The 20,216-nt window shown below is 37.5% G+C and overlaps 2 protein-coding genes across 4 annotated transcripts in view; one reads left to right on the forward strand and one right to left on the reverse strand.

The window, feature by feature from the left end:
- The first annotated feature begins 4,145 nt into the window (after positions 1-4,145).
- On the forward strand, positions 4,146-9,042 carry svip (small VCP interacting protein). Of its 2 annotated transcripts, none has more exons than XM_088080493.1 (4): positions 4,146-4,678; positions 4,980-5,030; positions 6,376-6,422; positions 6,826-6,945. In XM_088080493.1, the coding sequence occupies exons 1-4, from the start codon at positions 4,616-4,618 to the stop codon at positions 6,905-6,907; spliced, it is 243 nt and encodes an 80-aa protein (XP_087936619.1). In that variant the 5' UTR covers positions 4,146-4,615; the 3' UTR covers positions 6,908-6,945. The 2 variants fall into 2 exon arrangements, with proteins under 2 accessions (XP_087936619.1, XP_042351335.1); XM_042495401.2 differs by lacking the exon at positions 6,376-6,422 and adding an exon at positions 7,596-9,042 and having other exon boundaries at positions 4,174-4,678.
- A 271-nt stretch (positions 9,043-9,313) lies between these two features.
- Positions 9,314-20,216, reverse strand: part of gas2a (growth arrest-specific 2a) — a 28,428-nt gene continuing 17,525 nt past the window's right edge. The window contains exons 4-8 of one of the 2 annotated variants that reach the window (XM_042495397.2): positions 19,647-19,791; positions 17,516-17,579; positions 17,173-17,395; positions 16,979-17,086; positions 9,314-10,726 (exon numbers count right to left, since the gene is read on the reverse strand). In XM_042495397.2, the coding sequence (XP_042351331.2) occupies positions 10,517-10,726; positions 16,979-17,086; positions 17,173-17,395; positions 17,516-17,579; positions 19,647-19,791 (750 nt within the window). In that variant the 3' untranslated portion in view covers positions 9,314-10,516. The remainder of the gene's footprint in view (positions 10,727-16,978; positions 17,087-17,172; positions 17,396-17,515; positions 17,580-19,646; positions 19,792-20,216) is intronic. The other variant, XM_042495399.2, reaches the window with a different exon arrangement.

Raw genomic sequence — 20,216 nt, forward strand, 5'->3', positions numbered from 1 at the left:
TATTAAAGCTGTAAGAGTGTATCTTCTGCAGCTAGAAAATGAAGTAAATATTGTTTCCTAAAGAAGTAATACACAACCTCATATGTTGCCATTTCCCCTCCATTAGATCAATAAATAACGAGAAAGCAGAAAAATCAGTGGTGCCCCCAAATTTTTTTCATAGGGGTGGCTACTGAAAATCTTGGGGTGGCAAAGCAAAACCAAAAGCAGTAACTGAATTTTAGGAATGTTGATTAGAGCCCGACCGATACTAGATTATTTTGGGGCCGACGCCTATATTGAGGAGTAAAAAAATGCCGATGTTCATGTATCAACTGATGCTATGTGCAATTATGCAATGCAATTATCCATCAGATATGGTTATCAACTACTAGTAACAAAGATATCATAAGGAAAGGCAAAAAAATAAACTTAATTTATTAAAAATAAACTTTACATGTCGTGTATATTAGACAACATATAAGCTGATACCAATATATCTGTAATGGGCTGATATCATCCGATAATATTGGCTGACCGATATATCACTTGGGCTTTAATGTAATCACATACTGATATACTCTTTTTTTTTTTTTTTTTTTTTTTTTTACAGTTAATGTTGCTAATTATCTGATAAGAATAGACTAATACCCAGTGGAGTTGACATTTTGAGTTCCACAACAGTCCTGTTTCAATGTGTTATGTACCTGTATATACAAATGTGTTTGGGGTTTAATTGCTCTTCAAATAGGCTGCCTTTTTTCTTAAAAACACAAATATATACCTGTAACTTGAAGGAGTATATTGATTGAAAAAAGCAAAACAATTACTGGTAAAATGCCTTCAAGTTCAGGAGAGATTTGTGGGTGTCCATACAAGCTATTTTCTTTTAGATATCTTAAAGTAAGAGCTCGAGGGACCCCTTCGAAAATGGGCTTTTAAGTTGTTCCTTCACCAAAATAAAGCTGAAATCTGGAGCATTTTTAGTCTCCTTTCTGACAAGCCACGCATGGTTGGTACCAATAGATGCCTTGGGATTACTAGATTTACCACTACCTTTGTGTCATTTTAAAAACAGACATGCTAAAGTCTCTTAGAGACAGTAATGCTGGCCACTAATTATTTTAGCCAGGGAGGGCTAGTGAGGGGGCACGCAATTGTATCAAGGGCGCAAAAAATAGAATAAAATAAAATAAAAAAGCTCTCTACAATTTAGTGTCTAAGTGACATCTCTGCTTTAGACACTGGTCATTAGTGAGGAGTGACCCAAAAACATGGGGCGAGGGGGCACAAAGAGAAGGATCTAAACCAGTTTCAAACGCTTGATGATTTATTCTGTGGTTAACAACACTTGACCCAGCTTCCAGCAGGGCCGCCACGTCACAATTTGCCCCTCTCAAAGTCTCTGCACACCACTGAACATTATCCACATGGCTCAACACAGATGAAAACATTGTCCTATTAGCTAACAGGGCATTAACCACATTTTTTTGTTGCATTTTCATCTTGACCCGAGGCAGTGATGATTTAGAACAGCTAATAAAAGCAACAGCATTCATGCATTAGATAGCTCATTAAACTGAAAGACGCCGGACATGTTTGCTGGATTTCCCTAGAAAACAGTCACGCTCTCATTTCCTCAGTCTGTGACTGACTGCACATGTTTCAGCACAAGATTTGCTTTCCTGACATTTTAGTGACAAAATGAACGCCACACACCAAAAACAAACATGAAGCGCCGTGTGTAATTTGTACTTCAATTAATCTATTTCTCATTCATGGAAAATGACATGAAGGAGGCACCCATGTGACACCTCATGAATTAATCAATCCTAAAGGATCAGTTGTCATCAAGTAGATTATCATACTGTATACTCAACTCTTCTGCTCTCGTCACTTACACATGTAGCAGCAAAAGTATAATAAAGGATTATAATAGACAACTGACAAAAAGTATTTCACTTAATAAGAAACACTTAAACAAACCTAGGAGGGTAAATGAGATAGTACTTTATACCCAGATATCAGATCAAATTCAACATTCAGTGACTACTAATTGTTTAAATTTAGCTTGCTGCAATTTTACTGTCATGCCTTAACTCAGTGTGCCTCCTTCAGAATTGAGTTAAACCTACCTGAGGAGCTGCCAAGGACCTGTGACACCTTTACTTCCATTGTATGTACTTGCACCCTCAGTACAAATCCCCCATCAATATGTTGTTGGGTGACAACTACTACATCTACAAGAAGCTGTGTAATCTCATGATCCTGCCATTCTCACTGTGCAGCACATTGAGCTGTGAAGTAGCCTGGGCAGTGCAGCGAAGATGGATGGGTGGAGTTTAAAGTGTTGTCGGGCTGAAGCGGGGGGTACAACATTAAAACTCTCAGGTCTATTGATTGTAGAGTATTGATTGGACGAAAATGCTGTGTGGAGAATCACTCACTTCACATGGCGCTCTGTCATTAGCCTAAAGTACGTGACCGACAACAAATTATATCCAGAGAGGAGAGCTGATCTCCTGATGGGCATAATTCAAAGCATAAGGGACTGTTTGTTATTTATGAGAGGATGTGGTGGAAAAAGGGGGAGGCATGTCAAATATTATTTTTAAGGATTGAAGGGGACTTGTGCTTTTTATTTTGGCTTAGAGGAAGGGCACACAACTTTGAAAAGCTGAATTTTGTATTTACTTAAATGCCGATTTTTAAATAAAACATACCTTCCCACATGTTTTCTTTAAAAATAGCCAAAATCACACCATTCATCATAGCCAGAAACTGTAAAAACAGAAATGATCATTGGATTTTCAAATTTCCACCAGTCCTTGAACACATTATGTGGGTTGAATGCTTATGTCAGAAAAATAAAAATAAAAATCCATGCATAAAACACTGATGTCATCAAAATCTGCTACAATGTGATTCCAATAGTGATATTTAGATAGGTTATTTTATAGGGTTAAGGTTATTTTGAGTTGTACTGTTATGGGACCAAAGTCCCACATTGACTTTTCTTGTTATGTCCCACTTACCTTTAATCTATCACAATATTGTATCAATAGAAATCTTTTTAACTAGGTATCATCTGATCCTCTTTGTATTTAATGTGATGGTCATGACTGAATTTCAATCTAACCAGTGGTGGAATGTAAGCACATTTACTAAAATATTGCTCTTAGGTACAGATTTTAAGTACTTGTACTTTACCTGTGTCTATTCTTTTCAAGCCAGTTTATACTTCTACTCCACTCCATTTCATTTCAGAGGGAAATATTGCACGTTTTATTTCACTATGTTTGTCTGAATTCTTTGTTACTAGTTGCATTGCAACATTAAAATCAAAATATGTTTTATGATAAATTAAACTTTATACAAGTAGGCTACAGCTTAAATGTTCAGCCTAGTAAAGTAATCAATTAAAATTGAAAGGAAATGAATTGGTATTTATTTCTGATAAACATTTAGGTCGTTTTCTAATATTTTTTTTTGTGTGTGTGTGTGTTTTCTTTTTTTTTTTAGATGTTTTGCAACTTTACTTTTAATACTTTCCTGATTATACTTACTCGGTTTGCTTTTCTAAAATTTTCAATGCAGAATTTTTACTTGTTACAGAATATTTTCACAGTTTTGTATTAGTACTTTGCCATCGTTCTAATCCATTTTCACGTTTCTGCCACAGAAATGTGTTTATAATGGCCTCTGAGTGGTAGGACAGCTTTAACTAAAAAGCTACTCAAAATCCACTTTTTGCACCAAATGACACCTAAACTGATCCAAATCCACGTTTTGCAACGAATGGCATCTTAAGTGCAAATCTGCTCATGAGAGACAAGTTATTAAAGTTAACTACACAAAACCATGTTCTCCATCCCAACCACATTACTGTTATCATGGTGATTACATTTGTTCTGTCCTCCACCACAGGGTGATGCTGTTGGATCAGCTATCAGAGGACCAGCGTGTAGCATCCAGCCATCACCCAGCACTCGTCACACTGAGCTATGTTCAAAATCCTAACATACAGACTAAAACTTCATTGCTTTAAAGGAAATTTTAACGCAGAAAAGTTGAACAAAAAGTATGGTGAATAAACCACTGCATATATAATAAGCCATAAAACTTAGAAGTAGTCTTGTAGTGTTTTACCTGCCAACATGTTAGGATATTTTGTGTGCTAGCAGAAAACTGTAACGTTATTGAACACACCTTGGCAGATTTTGGCAGGCAGTTGAACTCTGACCAAAACAAACTCAGACGGATAAATATTTGGCTTTGACGTCTGACTGTAAAACATATATTTTCCAAATGCCTATACGATTAAACAAGAGGTGCGAGGAGAAATAATTTATTAGCTGGCTTGGAGACGGAACTGCGCTTGTAGCGGTTGGTAGCTTGAGCTAGCTGTTAGCTAGAGCGCTAACGTTACCGTGAGCTAACAGAAGCCGTTAGCTAACGGTAACGTTATGACAGACGACCCAGCTGGTGGGAGAAGAAGCTGCAGCCTTCGTTGCCTTAACTATCAGCCCAACAATTTAAAACTGGCCTGCCTGCTAGTTAGGTAGCTCAGTAGCCTAAACCACTGCGAACTAATTTTTCTACGTTGCCTTTTACTGCCTGGAATAACAGCTCCAGTATGGGGATGTGCTTACCGTGCCTTGGTGGAGCAGCGGACGACGTTGTTGTCACTCCAGATCCGGTAAGTTAACGTGCTAAAACTTTAAACACCAGCTGTGTCGCTTAATAAGTGACAGTGTCGCGCTTGTGTTACGACCTGAAATGCGATTTGACGTAAATTAAGTGAACCTAACGTCACGTAAATGTGATTAATCACCTGTCGGACAGCAATAGGCCCTACTAGGTAATGTTTAGGAGGCGCTGCCTGTGTTTAGCCTCTGTAAACACTGGCGTGCCAAGTATGCTCCAGGCCCAACACAGTTTACCAGCTGGACTGCCTGCTTACAGCTGTGGTTAAAGGTTTCCTTTGCTTTTTTCTTCAGGAGACAAGGAGACGACAATTAGCTGAAGCCGCTGAGAAGAGACAAAAAGAGGTAGGTTAAGTTATGAGGCTTTATATTTAAAAGATATGTATACATCCAGACTGTTTTAAAACATTTCGTATCCGGATTATTAGGTGCATCTAGCTAGAAATAATGTGTCCAGGGGTCCTCAAAAGGCTTAACCTTTTTGATTTTAACTTCATAAATACTGGACCTTAAATGTCATTAAACAGTCTCAAATTTGAATGTGGGAGATCTAAATTCCTGCGAACATTTCTATAATTAAATTAACAATCTAAATTCAATTATCCACCTTTTGATATATTTAATTTACAAAATGAGTCACACTCTTTTCTGATGTCACAAATCCTGAACTGCAGATTAACCTATTACACTCTAACATGATATAGTTCTTATTGCCTACCTTCCTGTAATGCGTGGATTAGAAAAGGTGATTATTAGTTGTCCAAAAATCAGTTTTTTTAAATTTGGTTGATATTCTTCTGAAATGTCTTCAACATAGCATTAACCCTTTAACACCAGGACCATCATCAGTTTTCTTGTGCTGCATATAGATGTCTTTCACAAGCACTTTAACCTGTGAAACCTGAGAAAATTTGTTCTTTCAAAATACAGGAAAAACATAATGAGAGACGGGGCAAGATATATCCCATGAACAAACGAACAATAAATAAATAAAAGTGACATGGAAATGAAAAATTTGAGAAAAATGTCCAGAAAACTATATCTTCAATTCTCTTAATTATCTATTTTAAATGATGTTACAAAAAAGAAGATTTTTTGGGCAATTTATTGAGGTTATTTTCTTGTTGGGTTTTTTTGTGTATATGTTACTACTTTACATTTTCCCTTTTCCCCCTTATTTTACAGTAATTTTCTTGTGTCGTTTTACTAATTTTTGCTAATTCGTGGGCCATTTCTCATCAAGTTGCTCACATCATCTTAAATAGAAAGCAAGTTAATTTGCTCAGATTTCAAAGGGTTAAAGTCATGTGTAACTGTAGACACCCTGCTATTCCATAAAACAGCTCTGCAATAAATCATATCATCATGAAGGTGGTATTTATTGTAGGCTGTAGTTTATAGTGTTGTTGAATGGTGAGAACATTTCTAAATGCTTTACAATTCAAATGCAAAACACACCACAGCCTCCAAATAAAAAGCTTAACGATAAAGAAAACAGAAACATTGTAACCTTTACAGAGATGGTATGTATTGCAAGGTCATTCAGACTACATTGGTTTTAGCCAGATGTACCTAATAATCTGGCAACTGGGTGAAATATAGCTTTATAGGCTTCTATTACATATACAGTATACACCCTATTCAAGGTAGATGCACATGACAGTGTAGTGAGTGATTTTCTATTACACAGAGAAGCCACTTGCAAACCCGTAAGAGCCATGCTAAAGTTGTATCCAGGTAAGTAAACATAGACCAGAATGAAATCTTTTCTTGGCCAGGTGAATCCTTTGGATTGGCTGATAACTACCACATGGTCTGGCTGTTTTCACCTGTCAATGTTTCTGACAGTTCACACTTTCACCACTGCAGATGAAAGCACTGAGCCCTAACTCACAATCACATTTTAGTTAGTTGCTCCATCCTTTATGCAAATTGCTTTCATTTGGCAGTTCAATGCCCTTTTGTTATTTGCGATTCAAGATGCCTTTGGCTGGTTTTTGTCCAAATTATTGATTTTGAAACACATGCATGTTTAAGACTCCTTGTATATATATTTTTTCTAACATAACATAAAAAATAAACATTTTTTTAATGTGGCTAACTGTCTGTCGGTGCTTAATCATATTCCTCGCTTTTTCAGACAACATACAGGGGTGTTAAAAATCCAGAGGCGGTCGAGAGAAAAAAGAAAAAACAAGAAGAAATGGAAAAACAGGCAATGACCACCTCTGTGTCTGGTGGTGGTGGCGGCGGGTTGAAGGTTTGTGTTGTGTTAATTCTTAAACTGTGATTTCTACAACAATAGGGTGGTCATGAATGATATTCATGAGGTCAAATGCATCTCATAAATACAGATACAGATTCTTATCTGATGGTGTTAGAAGTTTGAATTAATGTTCTCTAGTATTTTTCTGAGACTGAGAAACATTTCTTGAACAAAAGAAAGGCATGTTGGACTCATTTACTTAAATGACACTGAAATGTCGAGGAAACAAAATAATATAAAATAAATAATAAAATAAAACATTCGACTTGGGGAGCACAGATTTGGTTGTAAGTAAAGCCGAATGATATTAACGAATGGAATATTATAATAAATTTGAGCCATTTTTTTTTTATTGATAATGTCATAATGGTTTGTCACGGGGAACACATGCCTTCAAGGTGATATTTTCAAATAAAAAATAATGGAAACGTAAAGCTGTTGAATGTAAAAAACAAAACAAAAAAAACCCAAACCTGTTATCTACCTTAAACCCAGTAAGTGATAACATCAAAATATTATACAAACCGCAATTTCTGGATGACATCTAGTCTTCTATGTTAATAGATATGATATTGATATATCAATTAGCACTATGTCTCAAAGATTAAAGACTGCTCTGATGATTTCCCATTTTTTTTCTCTAGTGGCAGGTGGGCTGAAAAGCAAGATGGTAACACCTGAAGTCCAAAACAACATGAAGTAATGCGGCAAAAAGACTTGAAAGATGTTTGAACTGCTGTCCAATTTTTGATTTTTAATTTATTATGTTACGAGACAAACGGCTACATGCAAAACAATCTGAAGTGAATACAGACAAGACAGCAGGACCTGCCCCCTAGCTGCCAAGTTAAACAAGCCAGTTCGGACCTTCGGACAAGTCAGGGATGACACGGAAATGTGTGAGCAAATGCAGGTCCTACTGTATTTGTTTTATCTGACAATAGATTAGACCTAGGGTGACCGACATTAGATAACACTAAACTAATATGGTGACAAAGTCCAGCAGTATTTCTGCTATTATATTAAGACAAAGCCACCCTCAACACTTTTCAGCTTTTTCACCACACTACTTTCAGTTTTCATTGTCGAGGATCAATATTTAACGTAAATCCACATCCACCACATACATTTTTTTATGACTTCTCCAAAAATCTGTTATGCAAATGACACATTTTTACAAGTAAAACAGTTTATGTTTACAAAAATGTAAGTGTGCTTATTGTAGGATTAGTATATAATTTTGAAAAAAAGCACAGTTAATATTCATTTCACCTTATGTAGGGCTGTATCTGGTGGCAACATAAAGACTTGTGCAAACAGTGCAAACTTGTTGGTATTTACTGAACTTGTAATGCACTTTGCCTGTCCGTCGGCTGTTTTCGTGACTAGTGCATGTCACATACAAGTCCCTTGTTGATGAGGAATTAAATGCAAGGTGTTGTGTCTTCAACATTGTGCTCAGAATATGTTTGAAAAGCACGCCTGTTCTTGATGCAACATTACTTTATACACTAATTCGGGAGTTCAGTCAGGAACACTTAACACTAAAACATTCTCCAGCCACTATCGATGAAAAGGAGCGCACAAAGACAAGCTGTTAATGACTTTGTGCACATGGCCTGTTGCACTTTGCACTCATCTTCCCAATCACTCCTCTAATAAATAAGCCCTTTTTTGTTTTGTTTCTGCACAATTGTTTGAGTTTGTTGCATTTGATTACAATGTATGCTAAACACTGATGCGATGCCTGCTTAATTTAAATGCTATGAAATGTGTCTGTGAATTGCCATATTGCAAACAGAAGCTTTTGTTAGACATCTATTCGCACACAGTTTGTCAACATTTGGTGAACAGCAAACATGCTTGCTAACACTTGGTTGGGAGAGATTCATGTCAACTGTAACAGAAACAGGAAAAAGATGAAGGAAAAGAAACAAGTGAAGTGTGTAGAGTACGTTGTGAAGTAGTTTGACTTGCTAAACCGAGTGCATTTCTTACACTTGATCCTTAAATGCTTCCGGTGCTCTCACCATTTTGTAGAACAGGAAATCTAGCCAATGTTATTTGCTACAATAAATCACATTTCTGCTATTCTGGTGTGGATTTCATGAAAATTATAGTTTTACAAAGAGAAATATTTAAGTTAAGATGATACAGTTGCATCATTTTGCAGTTGAGTTATAGACTCATTAAATCTACAGTTTATCCAGTAAAAAAAAAAAATTATTTTTCAATCTTGCATATATTAAAATGGTTTTACTTACAAAGCAGATTCCTCTTGAAGGTTTTGGGCTGCGGGTCATGAAACATACCCAATTTTGCTGAAAATGTTACAGGCAAATGTTACAGGCAAAGCAGAAACTTATTAAGACTAAAGTTGGGAAAATTTATTGAAAATGTACATCTAAAACAAAAAATGTAATTCACGTACAAGCCTGTTTGCATAGGAAGTGATCAAGACAAACCCACTTATTATTTTTACTGGGTAATAATTGCACAGATGAATACACTGATTGATAATATTCTGAATCTAATCATTTTAAGAAATTAAACAGGAGATTATAAAGTGTCAATGATTGCATTACCTCTAGAGGTCAGTAACATACAAGAAACTGAAGAATTGCAGAACCTCAAATACATTAATCTACTGTTATACTATTAATCATAAATCAATGAGGTTCTGTTTACTGCATCTCGTACTGGTGATTGTCCTTGTTCTTGCAATACAGATGATATAACACAGGCACTATCCTAATATTATAAACAATTATTAAAATGATAAATGTATAAAAATGCATTTCATAGAGTAGTTATTCAACATGTAAACAGTCTAAAGCTTTCTTTAATTTGAATTTGCCCAATAAAAACAAACAAACAAAAACGGCAGAACACTTAATGACAAATGTTTTGTTTCCTGGGTAAATTTGGCAGTTTTTACAAGAATACTACACATTGGCCTCTAATGAAAAGATTTGGTAAATTATGTTTCTTTGGAAAATTTCCACTTATTCTTCTAATGTCATAGTTTAAGTTCAATTTGCAACTTGAGTGTGGTCAGTGGAACCACGCATGTATTAAATGTACTCTAAAGCAGTAAAGATATCAATATCAGATAAATGGCAAAATAAAAAGGGGTAAATAAGTACTTTGCCTTCCTGGACAAACGTCTACTTGCTTTCCACAATCACACAAACCAGGTTGCTAAGAAAGACTAGCTTCTTAAAGGCCCTGAAACCTCCACTACAACTTAAATTTCATTCAGAAAAAGGTTTTAACATACAAATATAGCCAATCACCGTAGGCCATATTGACTATTTTCTAATTATATTGTAATGATTGACCTATTTTTCAGTTCTGCAGAAAAAGAATGAAGCATATTGTTAAGGGCCTGCTAGTGACTCAGGGCTTCATATGCTCACAAACATCCATTTCATTGGACTTCCCATGAATGCAGTAGTGTCTCTGTATTATGTATAAAAGCAAGGGCATGTTAAATGGCCACGTCCATCAGGGAGTAAACGATGGCAAGAGGTCATCCTCTGTGTCTGTTTATTATTGGCACATTTCACTTTTTGCTGCGGTAGTGGGCTGCCACCACCAGGTAGCTGTCAGGGGCGAGGTCCTTAATGTTGGGGGACTTGCTGCCAATGGGGGACGTCTTGCCCTCCACCCGGGAGATTTGGAGCATGCGGCACGGGTCGTGTTTCAGCAGGTAGCTCTCAAAGGTCTCCCAGCCTCCACCAACACGCACCATCACGTGCTTGTTGTGCAGCATCTGCAGAGAGACACAGGATTACAGTGTCACTTGTGATGTCGGTGTGTCAAAGGCAAGCTTTACACTGCTGTTGCCAAGCTCTTCCCTTTAAAGGACTAATGTCATTTCACTGATTGAGGCTTTCGGTCTCAGGCAGAAGTTGAATGAACAATTAAGCATGGCTTTGATGTCAGAGGTTGTTGATTGATGTCGCGGGCCTCAGACTGGTCGATGTCCCTGGAGAGGATCTCTCGCCATCTCTTACCAGCTTAATGCCGTGTTGAGTAGACGGCAGACAAACACAGAATGATTGATTCATCTCACTGTTTGATTTATGGCATTAAATAATAAACAAGACTGAGACAACAGCCACTGTGACTCCTATGGGACTGCACTTCGCCACAACAATGCTCTGAACTAAATGCTAATGTCAGCATACTGACATGCTCATCATGAAGGTGCAAAGAACCTAAGACTACGCTGGTATAGTGTTAAATTTGCCATCTTAATTTAGCATGCTAACATTTGCTAACTAGCACTAAACACAGCTGAGGCTGATGGCAATGTCATTAGTTTTGCAGCTATTTGGTCATAAACCAAAGTATTGGGTGCATATTGTTTTTTTATGGCGTAAGATTAAAGGCAGGAATTCACCAAAATTATTACATTTCATATTGAGGAGGGCATTATTGTTGGTACCACAGACTGTATATTAGGGCAGGGCAATATCAAGATATTATATTGTATATCGTAACATATCATAAGTTACCAATAGTCATTCCTACAATATTGTCACATCAAAAAGGGAATTTGGTGAAAAAAAAAAAAATTGTAATGTTTGATTCCATCTCCCAGTTCCAGCATTAACTAATTGCTTTTTAGGAGATTTTTAAAAATATTGAGATATATATCGTGTATTAAGATATAGCCTAAAAATATTACAATATAGTTTTCAGCCCATGTTGCCCAGCCCTACAGTATAAAAATGGACATCATGAGCATTCCTCTAAGCTGTAGCTTTTCACTCTCTGTGGCCCCCTGGTCTCTGGCTGCAGTATAGGTCATCAAGCCTGCCCCTTCATGTTTGTAAATGGGACATTGGCAAAACTAAAAACTCAAAGTACAAGCCAAATAATTATTTTCCAAAGATGGTTCCTGTCACTGAAGGTAGTTCTCATCACCCTGATGTTTGTTCGAGTGATTGTTTTTATAATCAGTTCAGTTTTAATTTAGTTCTACAAAAAGGGAATTTTCCACCATGATTGACAGCTGTGAAAGCTAATCCATGCACTCTCCTTCAACGGAGCTGCTCGCTATTGGTCGGACGGGTGTTCTGGCGGGAATTCACCTACAGCGGATAACGCTACTGCGCAGACTCCGGCTCTCAGTGATGTCACCAGAGCAAGGTGGCAGCAGTCGTAGCAGGGATATTTTAGCCATATTTAAGCAAAGTGGGGTGTGGTGTCATCCATCTTTATATACAGTCTATGGTTGGTATCAAACTCCATAATTCATCCAAAAGCTGTTGAGATATTTTACTCAAAACCACAAATGCACTACAGGAAAAGTCTGAGGATCACCAAAGTCATCAAAATCAGGCTAATCCTCTGATGTTGAAATATTTCACTGAATAAGTGAAAACTTTGAACTGCTGATGGCGCTCAAGGAGTCAGGGATCACCGCAGTCATTCAGATACATCCTCTAGGGAATATGAAGGTCTGTTACAAATGTGATCGCAATCCATCAAATAGTTGTCAAGAAAAACTTTTTAGAATGAAAAACCTCACAGTGGCAGCAGAGGAAAAAGTCAGAGGATCACCAAACTCAGCAAGATTAATCCTCTGGGGACCATGAGTCCCAGTATAAAATTTCATGGCAGTTCATTTAATACTCATTGAGATATTTCAGACAGATCACCACTGCAATCCCTATAGTCAGGTTGTTAGAATGGCTCAAAAATGTATTTAGACATTGGCTATATCATCGCTAAAAAGCACAAAACCTTACAAAAATTACAGTTTGCACTTCATTATATGCATATGCATGTGCAGTGTTTTTCATCATTCAATCTGCAACATTTGCTTGAAAAAGATGCCGCCTGCCACACATTCTCAAGGTTGGGTACCATGGCAACATCGGCCATTATAATAAAGAGACGAAGAAATAAAAGGCTCTGATATATTGGACTCAGACACTCACATTCCCCTGAGGCTGTGCACATAAAACATGTCTGCCTCATGGAGCCTTATTACACCCCTACCTCATTAACACAACATTACACCTCCACTAAAACCATCTTGCTTACCGAATGCCTTTCTCAGATGAAAATCTAAATAAACAGGTTATTATTATGACTATTTGAGGGCTACATTTGTGTTTAAAAACACAGAAAGTGGGGGAATTATTCTAAAAATATCAAACTAAATTATTTCATAAAAAGGGTAAACTACCTCATGAGATTGTCACCTCAGTCTGACCCAATATGAGTTTTTCTTGCCCTCCAGCTGCATAACATACAACATTTATAAGCCTCTTATAAGAATCAATCAAGAGTGCAGTTGTTGGGCAGTGCTTCCAATCACCAGCACCAGGCCTTCAGGCTTTGTGACTGTGGATTTAATGGGCCTGTGTGATGCAGAAGGGTTTCAATCATGCTGCTTTGGGACAAGACCCTTGCCGGAGCCCATTTCCTCCTCAGCAGCCCAAAGAAGGACAGATGCCCGGGGCTGAGCTCGGACAGCACTTCACACAAACACTGCGATGTTACTCTGCCCTCTTGTCGAGGCTACAACCACCTCATTTATTCCAGGAGCTGAGAAGGTCAGTCTCTCAGGCAGGTACAGATAATTGTGGAGTGGACTCTTATACGCACTGCATGCCACTGTTGTCCTCGCTCCAGGGCTGCCTACAGACACTGACTTAGCCTTACTGTATTTTCAGAGGAAGCAGCTGCTGGCGGGTAAAACCATCTGAGGAATTTTAATTAAAGCATTTTGAGTGTGACGAGTGCTGGCGGGGAGACAAAAGAAGAGAGGTTTTAGCACTTGCTTTGGCCTCATCAAATGACTTAACTGTGAGTACACATGATAGCGCATGGCAATACACGTGTAATTTTACTTTTGTTAATTCTGTCTACTCAGCGCATACACATTTAATATAAATGATTGAAGGTTGGAGGAGTTTTTTCTTAACCCAATCAAAACTTGGATGTTCACTGTGCAGATTGTAAAGGCTCAAGGTTTAGCTCTATTGTCATCACACAATGTAGGATTTTACAATGAATTGCAGTTGTAACCCGCCTCCATGCAAAACACACAAAGTACAAACGAGTACTGAAATATTTTAACTCTTTGAAACCTGGATTAACATCAGTTTTCTTGTGCTATTCTCAGATGCAATATTGGTTTGATTTCTTTTGAAAACATGGGGGGAGAGGCAATGAGCAACTTTAGTTACAGAGTAATTATTATTTTTAACAAAACTAAAAATTCCTTTCTTTGAAAAAAACAAATACTTTTATTCCTTCCTCTTTTTGTCATTTTTTCAGGTTTTTTTTATTTTATTCTTTTTTTTCAAGGGTTAAATAGAATAGAATAGAATAGAATAGAAGCAAAAAAGGCAATAAAATTGAACAAGGCAAACAGAAATAGCACTAACATGAGAAATAAAATTAAGGGAAAACATTATATCAACAAAAGCGGTACACAGCCCTTTGGGCCCTATAGATAAAATTATTTGCATGTCAGGTGGTGCAGACTTCATACTGAACAGCATCCTGTGTTGGCCCAACACTGTGATTGTGAACATTTGTCCTTGGTTGCTCAGCAACAATGAAGACTGAATAAGTCCATTATTAAAAAAAAAAAAAAAAAAAGGCATCAGATGATGATAAATATTCAGATTTACACAGCATCTGATGTTCTTCTAGCAGGAAAGTCTCATTGTCCTATTTTTTTTCAGTACATCTTTGTTCATTCCAACTACTGTGAATGAGATTTGGTTGAGATTAAGATAGAAAGATAGATACAAAGATAGATAGGGGGTCAAAAATGTGTCCTGTCTAACAGTCTAAAGGCGTTCTGAAGCTTATTCCATGAGCATAATAAGTGAACTTCTGTTTTCACAAACAGGATCTCAGAACAAAGATTTTATACTGTATTTCCAAGTCTTAAAAGCGACCACAAATTAAGTTGATCGCTTATTAAGGATAGCTCTGAAAATAAAAAAAGAGCACGTGTTGTTTCCTTTGAGTGGTCTGCGGTTACATAGACATGAATAACTCATTTATGAGGCATATCCTGTGTTCATATCCTGGATATGGTCTTTACATGAGCACAAACAAAGTGGGTTATTCACATTTACATAGCTGACATATTTAGGTTTTTCATGAATGGAATAGTATTTACATACTCAAATACATAAACAGGATACTCAAAAAACCCGATCATAAAGGGGTTATTCATGTCCATGTAAATGCACTGAGTGGCAGCCTGCTTACCTTGTCATAGAGGACACAATGACAGGTTCTTACACTGTCACCTGTAATAACTCTGAGAGAACTATGATACACGGCATTGAGGGGCTTAAAGGGGATGTGCTGATAAAGATGTTGCCCAAAAAATCTGAAACCTAGCACAGACAATTTCTTTAAAAAAATCAGACGAAGAATTACAAAAAAGCTTATTCAAATTTAAGCCTCTTAATCAGTTTGTCAACATGAGTTTTAAAATATATTTTCCAATCATTTGCTGTTAGTAGTTGCAATGCATTGGGCGGACAGCAGAGGACGTCCAAGAGTAAACTTCAATGTCTCCACATCTGAAACAGTCGGCATGAATTGCATCCTTGGAGGTGTGAATCCTGGCTGTGGGTTGCCAAGTAACCGAGATCCCAAAGGAACCAATGCTACTTCTCTAATCTGTGCTAGCCTCCATTTATCTCCAGTATCCTTTATCCCTCCACTTAAGGAGAGAGTCTGGCAACATTTCCTGGGCTGACAGATTCAGTGTGATTATAAGATGTAATTAATGCATCGTCCAGCAATGGGTGATAAAAGCTTAGTGACATATTTTCCAAGCAATAACTTGAGATCATATGGAAATGTGTGGGTGTAACTGTTGAGCCACATTATGTTTGGCTGGAGATGGACATTGTAGGAATACCATTACCAGTAAACGAGACCTTGAAGCGAAGGCGGGCTCTGCAGACACAATGGGTTACTTTCATCCCAAAGCCAGCCCCAAGTATCAACACACTGCCATATGCTGTGTGAATGGAGAGCACTGCAGTGCAAGGCCTTATTGTTATCAACCCCAGACTGATTTGAAAATGTATAAAACTGTTAAAATTTGATTAGCAAAAAATGTGAACATTTTTGTGAGTTTTGCCTGAGCTTGTGCTATGCTGTAAAATATACCAACCTAATAAAACAGAGAAATGAAATGTATGGTTTACCTAACTGACATGTTAATCAGCAGAGATCCAAAGTAAACTGCCACCGTATAATAATTATAATTATAAGGTTCTATATATAAGGCTCTGAGCAGTTTTTAGATATTGAGCTTCAAAGTTTTGCATTCCAAATGGCTAAAATGATATGAACCATTAAAAAAAGTCCAAAAATGCCTATAATTTAACAAACACCTCACATAATGTTAACAAATTTTCACAAAATAAGAATATATGAATCGCTCAATTTTGAAAAAATGTCAGATAGAACCTTATAATTTTAAGGTGACAAAATGTTCAGTCCAGTTCAGGTTATAGATATGGATGCTTGATTATTATCAACTTTATACTTTTGCTTCACTAGATTTCAGAGAGAAAAACTGTGTTTTTACCCAATAATATTTATCTTAGATAGATAGATAGATACTTTATTTTACTTAGATACTGTTTATCTTGAAGGAAATTCACAGCTGATCAAATTAAACAAACATTAAGAACACAACAAAACCATAATAAAAACACCATAAAAACTAAGAAACATAATATAAGATAATATAAGACAGTGATGTCATGCAAATTGAAGTTAGAGTTAGGTTTTAAAAAGTAAAAGTTCCTCCCATGCTGATATTTTCTTTGCACTTTTTAATTAATCAATTTTATCAGCCGATCATTAAAATAAAATTCTGATACAAAATAATCTGCAAAATCCCATATATCGGCCCAATAACCAGCCAGGCTGACAATCTGTCAACCCCTACTCCCAACCCCCCTTCAGTCATGTGATTAGCTGCCCACATCTTACCAGCTTATTGTAATAAACTCACCCGAATAAAAAGCATCTTCTCTCCAACACGGTATCGACCCTGTGACTGTCTCTCTACACAGAACTTGTTGAGACATCTGCAGGGGGGGTCATCAGCGATATGTCTTACCTGTGACACACAAAGAAGATGAACATATAAAGATGTTTCCTCCTGAAATCAAAAGCATAAGCAGAGGTTAACCACTGCTAACTTACAGCATCATCCAGCAGCTTCCCTGTGCTTTTCTTGCTGGAGTTGACTTTGGTAGGAGTCGGAGAAGGGGACGGAGATGGGGACGGAGATGGGGACGGAGACACAGAGGGAGATGGAGGGAGGGGCTGAGCTGGGGATACAGGTGATGCAGGTGGTGGAGGTGCTTTTTCTTCTTGTTCAATCTCCTTCTCCAGTTTTATGAGGCCGGGAGGCTCCACGTTGTACCTAGACCAAGGAAACACAAAATATCATCTAAAATTAAGATGAGATTAAGAAAATAATCTGCAAAAGCACAGAGGAAAATAGTCATAGGTGAACTACAAAAACAAGGAGAAAATGTCATACCGTGATGCTATCCGTCCCAACTCTAAAAGACAGAGGCACACTTCTCGAGGCTGCTTATGAAGAACTGCAGGAAGAGAGGAAGTTTTAGCTTTGGGTTATTCTATTTTTAATAAATTAAATGTCATTTAGAAAACTATGAGTGAGGATGAGCAGCTGTATGATGGTAAGATATGACATAAATATGACTCATGAACGTCATGCATTCAAGTGCTCCTCTGCTCTGCAATCCTGTTGATCCCAAATGAAAATGAATATTGTTCAGACATGTGATGCATAAATAGGCTTGAGCTGTTTAATTTAAAAGGAATATTTCACCCTCCAAATGATCATTTGTGTGTCACTTACTCACCCCAAGTTACACTGACTCTTAAAAGAAAACCGCATGCCTCCACAGTAAATAGAGTCCAAAAATGGAGAAAATTCTTAATAAACTTCAGTTTATTAGGTCCACGTTTAATAAATGCAAAACTATATCACAGCATCTGTTTACAAACTCTCCAAGTCTTATTTATCCAGTTGTATGCTTGTTACTTCCAAAACACACACATTTTTGCTAAAACCAAAATATTTAAAACACTTCAGCGCAAAAAATCTAAGGCATGACAGAAAAGCGCATATGGGTTGTTTATACAGAAATGTTTTAAATACAGTGGAAACTGCTTTATGACATGGTTAAAGTGATAAACTGCTTATATAGATGGAAAAAAAATATCAAATAGATCAAAATTCTATTTAAATAATTTTCTTTTTAAGAAATTATTTTTTAAAATTAATTTTCTTTTCATACCTGACAACATATAGAGAAAACAATTGAAAATTAACTTCTTTTTAAACTTCCGTGATACTTGACAGGATACCTGTCTCTTCCAAGCTGGTGCTGCACATGGAGATGACGACAGGAAAAAGAAAGATATTTTCACTAAATGAAAAAAGTAGTTCAAAACTGGATTATAGTGCATGTTTTGTGTGAAAGTTGCTATGGTTTTGCTGTTATTAAACTGCAAAACCACTGCCTTTTTTGGATTCTTCGGCCATTGTGGAGGCATGCCAGGAGTTATCTTCTCGAAATCAAGGTAACCCAGGGTGACTAATCAATATACAAATAATCATTTTGGGGGAGGTGAAGTATTCCTTTAATCTCACCAAATATGTGACCAGACAGTGTGACAAGATGCATGATACATGTGACACACCACACCATGCGTTATAGACAAAATATCCACTGCATGATAGCAAACCTGGTGTTGTTACATCTACTGCTGAACTGATAAATCCATCCAGAGAAATAACAGAAGAAAGAGAGAAAGAGAAAGAAAAAAGTCACATTTACTGTTTTCTAAAGTATTTCAACAACATTCTATATCACATTTCCGCTGCATGTGAAGGTGCAGTGTTGATAGATGAGTGTGTGTGACTTGGCCTCGGTAATGATTTGCATAGCTGAAATTGCTAAGTGATGGTCGAGCAGACATTAGTCAGAAATTACAGGAATGTCTGAATATTCCTTGTTACCGGCAGGGTCACATACTGTACATCTGACTCTAAGGACAATATGTCAGCCCAGGCATATCTGAGCTGCATATTTTAGTGACATGACACATGAAAAACTCTTTGTAATAGATTAGAGAGAAGCAGATAAAAAAGAGTGAGAGTGTGCATGAGGAAGAAGGCAGAATGTCCCCACTCTGGGCTGAGGAAAACATTTGCATCGCATTGGCCTACTTTTTCACTAACTCACACCCTTCTGCCTCTGCTCCCTTTGTTTCACTTCAGATGTTTTGTGTGTGTGCACAGTATTCAAGATGTATGCATCCTCATCGTCAGGTACAGCTGCTCCTGGAAGACTGTTGCCCTTGTGAGCTTTGTGTGAATGTCAAAGGAGTTGAAGCAAAACCTGGAGATGTGAGTCCTCTGAGCCTCAGAGGGGTGGAGAGGGAAGCGGTCTAACCTGCTTGATACTCTACCTGCACAATCACACCATTCATCAGAGATAGAAATCTGAGTCCAGTGCCAGTGTAGTGCCAGTGAGCGACTGCGTTGAACCTGGAGCCTTTTTATACCCTTCCTTGTTTGTCACACATTCAGATTTTCTGGTTTTCTGATGTTTGTGGCAGAAAAAGAGTACACTCACCTAAATCCTCTGACTCAAACAGACACGTTTCTCCAACTCCAACCTTACGACACCATGCCAAGAAGTTGGCTGTGTTGTCCCGTGCAAAAAAGGAGCCGGAGGGAGCGCTCTGCCGACACGGTATCCTCCGATTGGGAATACTCTGTTAGAGACACAGAGAGGTTAGTAGATGTCCTCATGTACACTATATATGAACCAGAGATAAAAAAAAAAAACCTGTTATTGATGAACAGGACACAGAACCTTTATTGTGTTTGATGAAGAGAAAACAAAAGGTCCACCAGGGTGGTTTTGTTCAACCCAAGCCTCAAGAGTTTCCATCAAAACACAGAGACACACACTCTTTATCTACACTGATTTCTTCTCCATGTGCTGCTTTCAGCTCAGGATCAAGGACAGATCAATATGGGAGATGGCGGGCTCGAAAAACCCGGGCCTACTTTACCAGGCTCACTATGATTCGGGATCAGATGACATGCTTATGGGTTTCAGCCCCCACACGGTCTGTGCAGGGAGATTTATGCGCCTCGCTGTGGTTTTATACAGGATATGTGCGTCTGTGCTACGAGA

This window comes from Plectropomus leopardus, chromosome 7 (assembly GCF_026936395.1).
Source record: "Plectropomus leopardus strain MGB_pleo_1.0 chromosome 7, ASM2693639v1, whole genome shotgun sequence".
Taxonomy (NCBI): Eukaryota; Metazoa; Chordata; class Actinopteri; order Perciformes; family Serranidae; genus Plectropomus; species Plectropomus leopardus.

Coding starts and splice junctions, on each gene's coding strand:
- svip (XM_042495401.2), top strand. CDS start 4,616: ATGGGGATGTGCTTACCGTGCCTTGGTGGAGCAGCGGACGACGTTGTT. Junction 4,679..4,979: donor TTGTTGTCACTCCAGATCCG/GTAAGTTAACGT, acceptor TTTTTTCTTCAG/GAGACAAGGAGACGACAATT. Junction 5,031..6,825: donor CTGAGAAGAGACAAAAAGAG/GTAGGTTAAGTT, acceptor TCGCTTTTTCAG/ACAACATACAGGGGTGTTAA.